At 43.1% G+C, this 15,111-nt stretch overlaps 1 protein-coding gene across 1 annotated transcript; it reads right to left on the minus strand.

Moving 5' to 3' along the window:
* Positions 1 to 8,112: 8,112 nt before the first annotated feature.
* Positions 8,113 to 11,636, minus strand: LOC308394479 (uncharacterized protein; the record flags this gene model as incomplete). Its single annotated transcript, XM_080878836.1, has 3 exons — positions 8,113 to 8,213; positions 11,325 to 11,444; positions 11,588 to 11,636. The coding sequence occupies 3 exons, from the start codon at positions 11,634 to 11,636 to the stop codon at positions 8,113 to 8,115; spliced, it is 270 nt and encodes an 89-aa protein (XP_080734962.1).
* Positions 11,637 to 15,111: the final 3,475 nt, after the last annotated feature.

Genomic DNA, 15,111 nt, shown 5'->3' on the forward strand with positions numbered 1-15,111 from the left:
AGGGTCGGGAGGTGCTGGAAGCGTCGATAGAATCGTTCTGGTACCGTGTACCCCAGAGTGGAGGAGACAGGCCGGACTGCAGAACAAACCCAGCGGGAAGAGTCTGGAAGAACAGGACCTTAGCAGTCATGATGTTACAATGTCCAGAATCCAGCTGATGCTAACAGCTGACAGTAAATATGTCCAAAAACACGCCAGTCAAACAGGTAAGGCAGAGAAGCACTTTACCTAGGACGACAATGTAGGTTCAGGGAATAAAACAAACTTGTGTAGCTATACTAAGCAATAAGTATGGAAAGTATAGAGAGAGAGCAGCGGCAGCCAAAACATGCCAGTGTCCACGGGGGGAGTGGATATGTGCACGGACATGTGCAAGGTGCAAAATGTGCAAATATAATATAATACAGATGTGACTGAGGTGTGCAAACAAGCCTATTGTTCCCAGGTCCAGTTTGTAGTGCATTTGTGGAAGATTGTGTTGCTTTGAGTCTTTTGGTGAGTAATGTTGGTGTTTGTAAAGGTGCATGTGTCACGGGGTGGAAATGGACACGTTTTTATCTCGCATGAGTTGCTGTGTTTTATTAAACAGCCCTGGCCGAGGAGAACACACAATAAAAAACAATAAAACATAAACACACTAAAAGTCCAGTGGCGTCAGCCACGGCGATAAAGTCCAGGAAAATCGGAGCGGGCAAGGAAAGCCCGGTGGCGTCCCCGGCCGCCCTGTCAGTCTCTCCGCTCCGGAGTACTGAAAAAGAGACGGGCAGCGACAGTCACTGTTCTTTCCAGTGGCTCGGGTTATTGCAGCACAATATGTCACGGGACTTACCACACTATTACATACGTGTATAGAGTTGGGAGATGGGTGTCCTCACTATCTGCTGCAGAGACGTCTTTTCAGCGAGGGTGCAGTTCCCGTGCCAGAGTGTGATGTAGCAGCAGAGGACGCTGTCAGTGGTTCCCTGGTAAAACGATGTGGGAGGAGGGAGACTGGCCTTCTTCAGTTTCCTAAGAAAGTGAAGACGTTGTTGGGCTTTCTTCATGATGGTGGTGGTGTTCAGGTTGCAGGAGAGGTCATCTGATCCGGAGTATGAGTTATGTGTCCTGTGATTAAAAACCATTTAGTCCTTATGGAGGAGCCTGGTTCGCATTGCTAGCAATAAGTTGGACTTGTGTCCGGTGGATGTTGTCATTGATTTTGTACATAATTTTTATGAACAGAATTTCTAGACGTAGCCAAGTGGCAGAAGGCTTCAACTGTGGTTCTTTTGCCTTCATTGGGTGATTGCTTCCAGCTCGCACTGGAGCGGTTTGCAGAAGGAGAATCAGCACCTCCAAGTCTGAGGCCATGGTCCTCAGTTTCAGGGAATATTGCTAAATGTTCAGAGAGAATGCTGCAACTCTCCTTCCTGGGACAGTAAATCAATATATTGATCACTTAGTAAATGGTTTAGTAACATGGAGTTAGAACGGAGAGACATAACATAACATCACATAATCAACATTTAATTTAACAGTTTCACTCTTTGGTGCAGTGAGTCAGGTTATATTGTTATATATTTATATATTTTGATTAAATTGTTTTTTGATGTTTGTTTTTTGCTGGTCTGAGTTCATTTCTAGAAATAAGAGCTGCTCCATCCACAGTGGGATGGATGCTGTCTCTCCTAAAGACCATTTTTTCCCCCAGAAAGTTTCCCAGTTATCTTTAAAGCCCACGTTGTGTTTTTGGACACCACAGGTCCCTGAGTAACCTCACAGGCCTGGCAGTCATCAGCCCCAAGGGTCTGTTACTTCAAAGGGCTGGAGTGGAAGAGCTATTCATACTAATGTAGATAATACTCAGGTTTTTACCTTTGCTGTTTCACAGTAAGTTAAAAAAGGGAATGTCCACAATATACTTTTTAATGCAGGAGATTTTTAAAAAGTAATTTAGCGGTAGCAAGGTAAAAACAGGATCAAATATGAATAAAAACGGAGTCAAATCATCTGAATTATACTCACCATGTTTTTCGGAGTATAAGGCACACTTAAAATCCTTTACTTTAATAATAATAAAGTAATAATAATAATAATGGATTGCATTTATAAAGCGCTTTTCGAGACCCTCAAAGCGCTTTACAATGCCACTATTCAGTCACTCTCACATTCACACACTGGTGGAGGCAGCTACAGGTGTAGCCACAGCTGCCCTGGGGCAGACTGACAGAAGCCAGGCTGCCATATCGCGCCATCACCAGTTGCGCCTTATGTATGAATTCTATTTGTGCTCACTGCCCTCGAACTGATTTTATGTGGAACACGGCGCCCAGAAATCTGTCAAAAATGTTTTAGTAGCACTTTGCTAGCTATGAAGCTGCACCGCATGATGGATTGTCGGAGCATTACGGCTACTGTAGTCAGGACCAGCACCTGTTAAGAGATGCTTACAAAGCAGATTTCAAACTCTATCAGTCACACAGTCGAACATGGGAATAGAGCAGCTGCGAGAGAATTCAGCATTGATGAATCAGTGGTACAGAAGTGGAGGAAGCAAGAAGATGACCTGCACCAAGCAAAGAAGATCAAACAGTTTCGGAGGGACCAAAGCGAGATGGCCACAGTTAGAGGACAACATTGAACAGTGGGTTATTGAACAGAGAACACCAGGTAGAAGCGTCTCTACAGTCTGTATTTGACTCAAGGCAACAGCGGTAGCATGTGACATGAAGATCAGTCACTTTGGAGGAGGTCCTTCTTGGGCGTAACAAGAACTACACTCTCGCAGCAACTGCCAAAGGATTACGAAGAAAGGCTGGTCATTTTCTGCACCTACTGCAAGAATAAGATCACTGAAAAGAATATGTGGCCAGAACACATCACCAACATCGACAGTAATTTGCCTTATAGTGCGAAAAATACGGTATCTAGTGACCTTGTTCTGATCTTTGTGAGCAGAAAGAGGACGAGCACACCGGGATCCAAAGGTGCACTTATCAAGTGTGCTGAGCTGATTGGAAATCCAAACCTCTCTCATTCATCATATTGATTAAACTTGATTATACGTTGATCAGTATTAAGAAATTAAGCATAATTAACTATTGTCGAAGCTGTAACATGTGTATGTACACAATATCTACATATTAAAACATTTTCATTACTCAAACTGCATTTCTCATTTAACATGTTAATCATACCTGCAGCTTCATTTATATCTCTAATTAAAAATATATATTCACTATTAGCAAAAGCACATACAGAGAAGCTCTGTTCTAGCACTCTGTATCATTGTAAAGATAAAAGGCTGGACGTTAAGACGTTTTACCGTCTCTCAGATGTAATGAGAGGAAATCGCACCTTTCTCATCAGAGTAAAACTTTAAGAACACTTGACTGTTGCTGCTGATTGGAGCTTTCTGAACTGTTGTGTAAGATTCACTGTGAATAAACGCATTGTCGTTCACATGACGCCATGCATTGGGTCTCTTTGACATCCAGATGAACACACGAAGGTTACACTATGAATATAGAAGTTTTATAAAGGTTCAAGGTTCTTTATTTGTCACATGCATAGTTATACAAGTATAACACACAGTGAAATGTAGCCTGACACGCTCCTCGACATGTGCAAAAAAATTGGGGGGGGGTGTAGGGGAAGAACATTATATATATATATATGTAGTATATACATTGGGTGAATGTGCAGTAGTAGCAGCAAGCAGGTGAATTCCGTACGTTATTATGAATAGACATATTTTACAGGATAGACAATATAAACATATTTAAAATTAAAGGAATTGAAATGTACATTGTGCCTTGGTTTAGTGTCTGGAAGAGTCCTGACTCAGTCAATTATAGATGATGTGAGAGGGCGGGTGTGTGTGTTTAGGGCACGGGTGGCTTGGGGATAGAAGCTCCTCTTGAGTCTCTCTGTCCTTGCCCGGAAGATGCGGAACCTTCTACCAGATTGCAGAAGTTGGAACAGTTTGTTGCCAGGATGGGACGGGTCCTTCAGTATCTGCGCTGCTCTAGTCCGGCATCTCCTGGTGTAGGTGTCCTGAAGCGGGGAGAGAGCAATCCTGCAGCAGCGTTCTGCTGTACGGATCACTCTCTGGAGAGCTTTTTGGTCCTTCACACAGCTGTTCCCAAACCACGAGGTTTGCAATTGCATGAGCTACACAGATTGAACCACTGAAAACACATCTGTGCATGGAAACAGGAACAGGCAGTGATACAATACCACTGTGATCTAAAAGCAAGCCACCACCAGGAACAGTAACCTGTCAATCAAATGCAGCTGTGAGACAAATATTGTGATACACAAATTAAGTCTTAGTAGGAATAAAATAAAACATGTTTATTATGTAAATCTTGTTACGGGGAACAACAAACAGATAAAGCAGTTGCATACAAAGTTATTTATTACGTATTATTGACCAGAATGGGTAAAAGCCAAGGAAAAGCCCGGGTTGTGGCTGAGCTAATGGCTGAGAGCCGGACGAGGGGGAGGATGAACTGGCTGGGGGCTTTGATGGGACAGTCTTAGCTTACTAAATATGTCACTATTTTACTACAAAAAGAAGAAAAGGGAGAGAGGACAGAGTTGTGCTGCCACCTTTAAAGTCTACACAACAACTTGAAAACTAAACCACCCTGCTGCACTCTTTACCTTCCCTCACCAGCTTTTAAAAATCATGGCTACCCAATCGGTTAGGTCATGGTGGTCAATAAGACTAGAAAATGCTACACAGAGGTGAGTCCACTGAAGGATTACTCCAAGAGCGCTGAACAAGTATTCACAGGAATGATGTGACGTAGTGTGATGTGTGGGCCCGTTGTGTCAGGTGAGCAGCATCTGAGACAGAATGAGACGTCAGATCATAAAAGGTTTGGTTTTATGGGGTTGCTTTCATTCAGTTCTCCAACCCTCTGACTCACTGTGTCGCTGAGCCTGCAGCTCTCAGAGCTTTCTTCTTGTTCTTTCATCCAAATATGACTTAAGTGCTTGTTCATAGTGAATCTGCATAACTGATGGTTTATAAATACAATTAGATTGTTTTTAAAAGAATAATTGAGCAAAATTATTTGTTGTTTGTTTATGCATTTCTCTTGCAGTCATGTCAGAGGCGAGCATGAGCCAGTTTGTCTATATGGTCACAAGATTTTGAGGATGTTGAGCTAAAAAACAATGTTTTGTAACACAACAGTGTTAAAGTAGATTCTTAGTAAAGTGCAGTTACCATTGACTCCAATGTTAATTTGGCTGGTATAAAATATGTTGTGGTGCTGCTGAACTTTAATATAGCCAGTGTTGGGACTAACGCGTTATTAAGTAACGCGTTACAGTAACTACGTTATTATTGTGGTAACGAGCACGGTAACTAGTTATTATGCCAAAATCAGGAATGCGTTAGTCGTTACTGGGATTCAGATAGACTCGTTACTCGTTACTTCGTGTGGTGGCTATCGCGGAGCTTCCACAGATTCAATAACATTAGCAAGTGGTGGAGGCCAGCAGGTGGATGAACGAAAAGGGAGGCAAGAGGAGAGACCCGAAGCAGCCGCCGGTCCGAGTGTGAACTGAACTTCAGGTAAGAAGTTATGACCTGCAGTCTATCTGGGTCAGATATGAACCAAGTTTAGGTGGAGTTTATTTTCGTTATTCGGACTTTTTCCGTACTGCGTGCTAGCTAGCATGACGGAGTTTCTATACAGCTGGGTGGTGCTATGATGTTACTGATGTTGAACTTTATTTTGTTCATAAGTTATTAGAGTTGCCAACCGTCCCGTCTGGTATTCAGAGAAAATATTACGCGTTTCTTATTGAGGTGAAAAGGAACAGTTTGTCCCGTAATTCAGCTACAATGGAAAAGACACAAAGCTGGAGTTACTCTGTGTTTACGCTGCACAGCTGCCTCTTCTTCTCTCATTCTCTCCCCTGCCTCTCCCGTTTCTACTTCAATCATGAAACTGATCAGTGATCAGCTGATCGTCTCTCTTGTTTGTTTATCACTCACTTTGCGCCAGAAAGAGGAAACCAGCGGATGTCGTGCTAAACAACAGCAGCACGTTTAAGCTTGATCAGCTGTTGTTAGAATTTATTTAATATTAATTTCTAGTATCAGCTGATGTTTGCTGGAGCCACAGCTGTAAAGCTGCTGGTCATGATATGGTTTGGTTATCTGGTGAGAGGGAAACATGAAGATGAAACCAGGAGACGTCCTTACTGGATCATCAGAGCTGAACAGGTGATGGAGAAACAGGTTTACCTTTTAGGTGACATGGATGAGTTGAAGTTATGAGCTGTTTCTGAGAGACAAATAACACCAGGATCCTTTTCTAAGCAGCTGACAGCTGGTAACTGTGCAGGGGCGGGTCTAGCAAAGTGTTGCCAGGGGGCCAGGTAGGCATTAACAGGGAGAGGGGGGCACAAAGAAATACTTTTCTTTCTTATTCTCATTTAAAATGTCTCACTGTTATTAAATAATTATCTGAATTTTACAACAAACGATTGATAGATTGATGCATATATACCATCAGAACAGTGTACATCGCTGTCACAACAGCGTTTGTTTTCATTCAAAGGCTTTATGATTTTTCCTATAATGGCGGGCCGGTCTCTAGTCAAAATGCCCGGGCCGATTTTCTGTCCCAGTCCAGCCCTGTATGCAGCTCATCTGCAGTCTGGTGTTACCTACATCTTCCTATTCAGAAGGCAGAATTTCCGAGTTCTGAGTACAATCAAAGCACCATGACTGCAGTTTTTGTGTTGGATGTAAAAGGTGCACATGACACTGTGACGTAGGCTAGAATCATGGCAGCAGTCAATGATGGTCCAGGCGTGGGATTTCTCTCGTGGAAATATGCACATTATCTTTTCCTTTCTATTGGTAGGTGGCACAGTGCACTGTGGCAAGTAAGCAAGCTAGAAGACTGGCAAAGTTATGGAAGCAACACATTAACAAGAGAATTCTGAGTAAAACCAAAGTTACTTTCCCTAGTAACTAGTTACTTTGAAAGTAACGAGTAACTTGAAGTAACTGAGTTACTTTTGAGAGAAGTAACTAGTAATGTAACTAAGTTACTATTTTAAAGTAACTTACCCAACACTGAATATAGCTGACAGCTGCTTCACTGTCCTCAGTGTGATAAATCAGTGTCTATGTCCAGATCTGAAGGGTTTACAGAGTTGATGGACCCTTAGCCACCCGACACAGGCTGAACGAGTTAAAAACAGATACACAGATGTACTCAGAGTCTCAAGGGAGGAACTATTCCCAAAGGACGATCCACTGCACTATGATTGGGATTTGCTGAATTATTAATTGAATTAACTGAGATCATTGTATAGAGAGAGACAGGCTTCAGATATTTGTCATTCATGTGATTCAGTCGACGTTTATGCTTTGCTGAGACTGTAATATTTCCAATATTGCACAGAACGCCCGTCTCACATCTAGCAGAGCTGCTTTTAGCAGTGAGGTTTTTTCCTCTATATTACATTTGGTTGGCACTGTATCAGATTTACAGACTGACTAATACAATAGCCTTTTGATGCTACATTACTCTTACAAGTGACAAGCCAAGCCATCAGCTCATAGGCATGCAACCCACACGGAGGAGAGCACATTTATCTCTCCCTCAGCTGATCTTTGCCTGTGACTGAAAAATGTGTCGCATTTGCATATGTTCAGCTCAGTATGATCCATTATTAAACCTCAGGTGAAACGACCTGGCTTTAATAAGTGATAAACCCCAATGCTTGTCATTTAAATTCATCATGTGAAGAAAAAAGACGTCAAACTCAGATATCAAAATGTCACTCAGCTTCACTGTTTGTCTTTTAATAAAGCTCTTACACACATATGAAAACACACATATATGCAGCAGCTGCTCGTTGTGTTGTATAGTGTGCCACTGCCATCTAGTGACGGAGTCAAAGCTCACTGGTTTGTTTTTGTGTCAGGTCTGAATTAAATGACACGTGTACAGAGCTACACACACATACCATCACAGAGAAAGCAAACAGAAGTGCACTTGATTGGAATCAGTGTAAGAAGGATATGAAGCTAACAACCTCCAGTCTTGATTCAGGAATCAGCGATCATGTGGTCCTGAGATTAAAGGAAGAGGATCAGTTGCAAAGGTCGGTGCTGCAGCATTGGGCGATCGCACCAGGTGTTGTGATGTAGCTCTGACACAACGCCATGTTCATGCACTGACGGAACGAAGCGCCTAGAATAATGAAACAGAGTGTACGCTTAAAGTGAGCGTGTGAACATACTTACTGAGCAGGCATAACTTCACACATGATTTAAATGGCCTGGTAAATGGCCTGTATTTATATAGCGCTTTACTCGTCCCTAAGGACCCCAAAGCACTTTACATATCCAGTCATCCACCCATTCACACACACGTTCACACACTGGTGATGGCAGCTACATTGTAGCCACAGCCACCCTGGGGCGCACTGACAGGCTGCCGGACACTGGCGCCACCGGGCCCTCTGACCACCACCAGTAGGCAACGGGTGAAGTGTCTTGCCCAAGGACACAACGACCGAGACTGTCCAACCGGGGCTCGAACCAGCAACCTTCCAATTACAAGGCAAACTCCCAACTCTTGAGCCACGATCGCCCCGTTTTAGAGATTCATTCAATCTGTCTCAACACATTTCTTTTTTTGGTATCATTCCTTACCTTTAGTAGTATTTAAAACCCTCAAATACACATACAGCTGGGTGATCCTGGGTCTGTGCTGCAGATTTGAGTTCATTATGGTTTTGTGTTTTGCATTTAGCAGGTTTTCATATTCTAATTTCCTAATGCATCTGAGTCATTAGATCATTTGTTATTTCAAGTTCCTGGTTTTTGTTGTGTTACATTTAGTTTCTGGTCTGTATCTTGTCATCACCGCCTCTTGTTGTAGTATGCTTTGATTCCCTGCTCATATTCCTGTCTGTCTGGTTTCCCTGTGTCTAGTTCACATATCTCAGTCTAGGTCTCAATGTTTTATTTTGATACACCAGCCTCATGCGTATGATGTTCAGTTTTGCTTTCCTTGTCTCATGTGTTCCCACGTTGCTGCAGATCTGCTCGTCTTTGCCACCATGGCCAGTCCACACCTCACCTGTCTCTTTGCTGGCAGAAAGAGGAACCTGCCCCCGCTGCACCCTCAGTTTCCTTTGGTTCCCTCATCAAGGAGGAACCGGCACTCCCAACACCGTCAGAGCCTACAGCTCCACCTGGGTTTGACCTCAGAGCAGCCAAACGCTCCTCCGGGTGAATTAGAAGAACCTTTTCTCTTGTGCTTTCTCCGAGCCAGAGAAAATTAAAACAGGGGCTTTAAATTTGACTGAGTTGTTTGTTCCTGAGTCTGTAGGTTTGTCTTTTTTAATGAATCATGTGATGTTCAGCGAGCAGGAGCTGAGTCTGTATTTTGTGCTTTCAGTGTTGACCAAAGCAGAAGTTTCTTGTTCTGAGACATTTGTTCCAAGCTTTTACAGTTTGAGGTCTGACCTCAGTGTGGCTAAGATGGCACAATCAAAGAAGTGAAAAAGTGTTTTCAACCTCAAAGCCAGCAAAAAGTAAGACTGAGGTTTTTGTTCCTGAGACTGTCGACATGGACAAAGTGCGTTCCAGAACCAGCTGAAAATAAAGGAGCAGATTTCTGTGCAATTAACGAAGCACTGTGTGTTTCTGAGACAACTATAAACAACATACTGCTCCTGAGCTGGTCGATAATGACAGATGCCAGCCTCTTATTGCTTTTCCCAGCCGGCCAGTATTGATAAGTGTGTGTTTTCTGCTTCTGAATCCTCGGCACTGCTAAGTGCAGTTTGCTTTGCGTCTGAGTCGACTATCTGAGGACTTTGAACTTAAACACAGATAAACCAAGCTGGTTTTCTCTAACACTGTCAGCATTTCTGAGCTCGATGATTCAGGGATGCTTGGTTATACTTGGTTATTCCTCTGTTATGATTCAGTGTTATGGATATTTGTGTTTCTTTGTCACACCAGACACACCATAGTTTGTGTCCTGTGTTATTGCTGCTATGTGAGTCCCAGGTGGAGGCTGACCATTGGTGGAGGACTGGCAGAGGCCGGCTATAAATGAGGACCCTTCTCAACCGGCACGCTCCGCCTACTTCCTGTTCCCAACGAACTGTGCATGTGGCTGTGTGTGGATCTGTATTCTGGAAGCTTTTGCTGTGTTGTAAGTAGTTTGTTGTAAATAGATGGTAGCTGTTTTGGTTGGTCTTCCTTGACAGCAGGGAGTGTGGGGGCATTTTCCTCTTTTTATTGTCCTTGTGTTGCACGCCGGTTTCCCCTGGGCTGGGGTGTAACACCTCTGACTGATGTTTGTCTTCCAAAGCTGGCAGCCGTGAGTCAGCTATGAGCCCTGCTCAGCCCCAGTCGTTGAGCATCCTCCCAATCTGCAGGTTCTCACGCTGCCACCTGTGGACTCCACACAGCTGCCACCGGCTTCCATATTGCCTTCAGCATCTGGGACAGAGCCTGGACCGGCTTCCCCAGCGCCAGTGTGTGCGCCCAAGCCGGGGGTCCCCGCATCGCCTTCACCCAAGTCTGATCCTGCCCCGTCTGGTCTTTAGGCAGCCTGGAGATAAACTATCTGAGCCTACAGCCTCCCAGCCGGGCTTCCACAGCTTCCCTGTTTCTAGTCTCAGCTCCCCAACATTGGACACTTTTAAAACCCGTTTGAAACCCTACTTTTATTCCTTGGCTTTTAAATCAGAATGAGTTTATTGCTTTTATTTATCTTATTTCTCACTCAAATCTTCTAATTTTCTGATTCTTTTTCTAAGCTCTTATCATATCCCTATGTTTTTTTTTCTTTAAATTATCTTGATTGTACAGCACCTTGGTCAACGGTTGTTGTTTTAAATGTGCTATATAAATAAATTGGACTTTGACTAGATTAAACATCTAAGTCTACGTCTAGTTTGTCACCTTACAGTAAAGGTTGTTCCCAGTCACTTTAAGTTGCTCCGAGTGATCAGTATTATGGTGACAATCTTCTATTCTGGGAGGGATCTTTTTTTAATTGACTTTTTTTATTCCTTGTATGATCATTTTTCATAATTAAACAATAAGAACAAGAAGTCTGATGTCTTGTATTTATTATGTATGTATAGTTTGAAATACACTACTTTGTATTTAAATTTCAAACACATTTCGTTTTTGTACAAAGTCTCGATATCAGATCAGTATCGCTGATACCAGCCTGAAGTTTACAGCTATGGAAAGGAAATCCGTGGCATCGCTATTGGAAAGGAAACTTCTTCAAGCTGGCAAAAATATTGTGATGCTACCATAGGGTACTTACTGACGCTTTGAAATATAACATCAGCACAGGCATTTTGTCCTGCCGGACAGGTCTGGATGCTTGTAGGAGTACAGAGGTCACTCTGCCATGAGAAACAAAAGTTACACCTCAGTGCCTCTCCTGGAAACCACACACACACACACATATTAAAATAATGCAGATATAAGAGATCATTCTGAGCACTTATTGACGTCTTTTTTGTCATTCTTCTTGAATTCTTGAATTGATAAACAAATGGTATGAAAAAGAATAAAGAAACATACCCTGATACAAAGTCAGGAAGAAAAGAATGACACCCAGTGCAGCTCTCATGTTTTGGTCTGGAAGTTAAAGAAAACAAAAGTATGTTTACACCGTGTTTCAAATTATTATGCAAATTGTGTTTAAGTGTCATAAAGATTAAATAAGCTGTTCTTCGATAAAAACCATGGATGGGAGTGTGTCTCAGGACTCTGTGTTTCACTGAAATCAACCTCGGACCCCTGTGATCGTTAGTTTGCCAGCTGAGCCCAATTAAAGGAAAAACTACTAAAGGAGGATGTTCCACATTATTAAGCAGGCCTCCATTTTCAAGAAACAGAGGAATGAAAAAGGATCTCTGCTGCTGAAAAGTGTGAAATAGTTGAATGCCTTGGACACGTAACGAGATATTTCACAAATATTTCAGCGTGATCACCATCATGTTAAGAGATTTGTGAGTCAGAGCACACATGGGTCCGTGCAGGTAAAGGCACAATGATGAAGGTTTCAGACAAATGCATCAGATTAAGAGAGCAGCTGCTAAAAGGCCATCACAAAGCAGCAAACACATGTTTGAAGCTGCTGGTGCCTCTGGAGCCCTGCGAACATCAAGCTGTAGGATCCTCCAGAGACCTGCAGCTGTGCATAAACCACCTCCAACCAATGCTCACAAGCAGAAACGCTGCAGTGGGCCCAGAACTACAAGAAGACTCGTTTTCAAACGGTCTTGGTCACTGATGAGTGCAGCGCAGCCCTGGATGGTCCAGATGGATGCAGAGGTGGACGGCCACCGTGTCCCAACAAGGCTGCATCGTCAGCGAGGAGGTGGAGTCATGTTTGAGCTGGAATCACAGGGAGAGAGCTGGTCGGCCCCTTTAGGGTCCCTGAAGGAGTGAAAATGACCTCTGCAGAGGATGTGGAGTTTCTGACTGACCACTTTCTTCCATGGTAGAAAGAGAAGAACTGTGCCTTCTGCAACACAACCATCTTCATGCAACACAATGCACCACCTCATGCTACAAGGAACACCTCTGCATCATTGGCTGCTGTCGGCATAAAGGGAGAGAAACTCATGGTGTGGTCCCCATTCCTCCCTGACTTCAATCCTATTGGGAACCTTTGGAACATCCTCAAGCAAACAAATATGAGGGTGGGAGGCCGTTCACATCCAAATAGCAGCTCCGGGAGGCTATTCTGACATCCTGCAAACACATTCAAGCAGAAACTTTCCAAAAACTTCCAAGAATTGTAGAACTGCTATCAAATAAGGGGTCCTGTGTTAATGTGTAACTTGACCTGTTAGGATGTTTCTGATTTCAGTGAAATTGATCCACTAATGCTGCAAATTCAACAAATCACCATTTTCAATTCTCTACAACCTGTAAAATCTTTTGAAACTGTGTGTGCGTAATAATTTGGAAGCGTGCGTTTCAAGTTTTGTATTTTTGAAAAACTGTTTTCATCGGGAGTTTAGTTCAGTAACATTTGAATTATACTCTAATGGCTGACGACTCGAAAATTATGCCGACTGTCATTTAAATCGACTATGTAGGAAAAACAGAGAAAAATATCATAATCATTTGGAACGCGGTGTAAGCTCCTGTGCCCAAGAAAAGTACTCGACAGGATTGATTGCCCCACTACCCACAGGAAGAGCTTGTAGGGGTTTGGTGCTTTGTAAATAAGGAGGCAATCAGGGGCGGAGCTCGTGGCAATCCAATCGTTAGCTTCCAAAACTGGCTTGTGGTTCATGGAATGTCAGTTCTTTGTGGAAAAGGAGTCTGAGTGAGACTGAAAGACATGTAGATAGGGATGGGTATCGTTTAGGTTTTATCTGATACCGGTGCCAAATCGGTACTTTTGAAACGGTGCCGGTGCTCAAACGGTGCTTAAAGAATGGAGAACACAAAATTGGTCCAAAAACCTCTCATGTTCAGCTGGTTTTTGTGAAAAGATAACAATGTTAGCCTTTTCTGCAGCTATGGGGCATATATGGTATCACTCTTGGCTGGAAGCAGTGCTTAAACAATGGAAAAAATACAAACTTTGTCCAAAAACCTCTCATGTTTAGCTGTTTCCCTCTTTTTCTTTGGTCATTTTAGCCTTTTTGGCCAGGGTGAAGGGAGTATCTGCCATCAAACAAGAAGACAGCCGCATGTAGCTATGATGGTGTTTGCTAGTTCACCTTACATGCATTAATGTAATAACGTGGTTAGCCTACTCAACGTAAATTACACACGAACAACATTAAGCTCCTCACGCAGAGAAGAACGGCTGCTGCTGCCATCAAATACGGCGCATTTCTCGGCTTTTAAAAAAAACGCTATGCGTCGCCAGGTGTTTCATCAGATTGGAGGTGTTACCTCCTTTGACAGTATCACAGTATCAGCTTAAAGCACTTGTTGCTGCTGAGTTTGCATATTTTGCTGTGAAGTACAGCCAGACTTTTGACCGCTTCGCCTTGGACATTTTTAATCTGTAGCTCTGCTCTAAAAGAACGTACGTACCTGGCCCCGCCTACTATCCTCGGAAACGTAAAATGATTGGCTAGAAGTGTATCACAGCTCAGGAAAAAAAAGCACCGAAATAAAGCACCGAAATGTGCGCTGCTTTTCGGTCTGGTTACTACCGTTTATGTCAGAACCGGTGCCATCATGGCACCGGACACCGGTACCCATCCCTACATGTAGATGTAGTCGGGCTCACCTCAGTGGACAGCCACCAAGGGTGACTTCAAAGGATTCGTTTGACAGTTGGGGTTTTCTTTGCAGCTTCTTTAGGGTCTTTACCTCACAATATAGTAGTGCCTTGAAGCAACTGCTGCTGTGATTTGGTTTTACATGAACTGAATTGAATTGAATTGAATTACACTTGCATTCCCCGGTTCGCTGTGTTTGGGTTTTCCCCAGTGGATGCATCCATGTACCTTCTGGTCACAGAACAGGTCCTGACTGTTGTGTTGCTTGTGTGCCAAGTGACAGTATTCAGCCTTCTTTGAGTCACTGGACGGGGTGCTAAAGTGTGCTCCGTCTGGGGACTCCATTGTTTTGCTGAAGGACTTTAACTCTCAATGGGTCAATGACAGTGTGACCTGGAGTGGTCTAATATGAACCCAAATAGGGTTCTGTTATTGGACTGTGGAGCATAAGGATGTCAAAGTGCACTTGGCACCAGGTCATCCTAGGTCACAGATCAGTGATCAATTTTGTAATTATCAGATCTAAGGATGATCAGACATCCTTAGATCAAGACGAGGAAGATCATCTAATCAAAGGCTGTTGGTAGTCCCACAAACATGTTTTAAGACCAGAGGAGGCCCCGGGTTGTGGAATGCTCTGCCTCGATCATTACATTGCCTTGATTGTATTTATTCTTTAAAACAGCAGCTTAAGACTCATTTATTTAGGTTGGCTTTTACCTAGATTTGTGCTGTATGTTCGATTGTGCTGTTTTATGTATATCTGTTTTATATTATTGTAAAGCACTTTCTGGTTTTTATCCAGTGAAGAGTGCTATATAAATAAATAAAGTAAAGTAAGCTGGGGTA

The sequence above is a fragment of the Rhamphochromis sp. 'chilingali' genome (assembly GCF_963969265.1).
Source record: "Rhamphochromis sp. 'chilingali' genome assembly, chromosome: 3".
Taxonomy (NCBI): Eukaryota; Metazoa; Chordata; class Actinopteri; order Cichliformes; family Cichlidae; genus Rhamphochromis; species Rhamphochromis sp. 'chilingali'.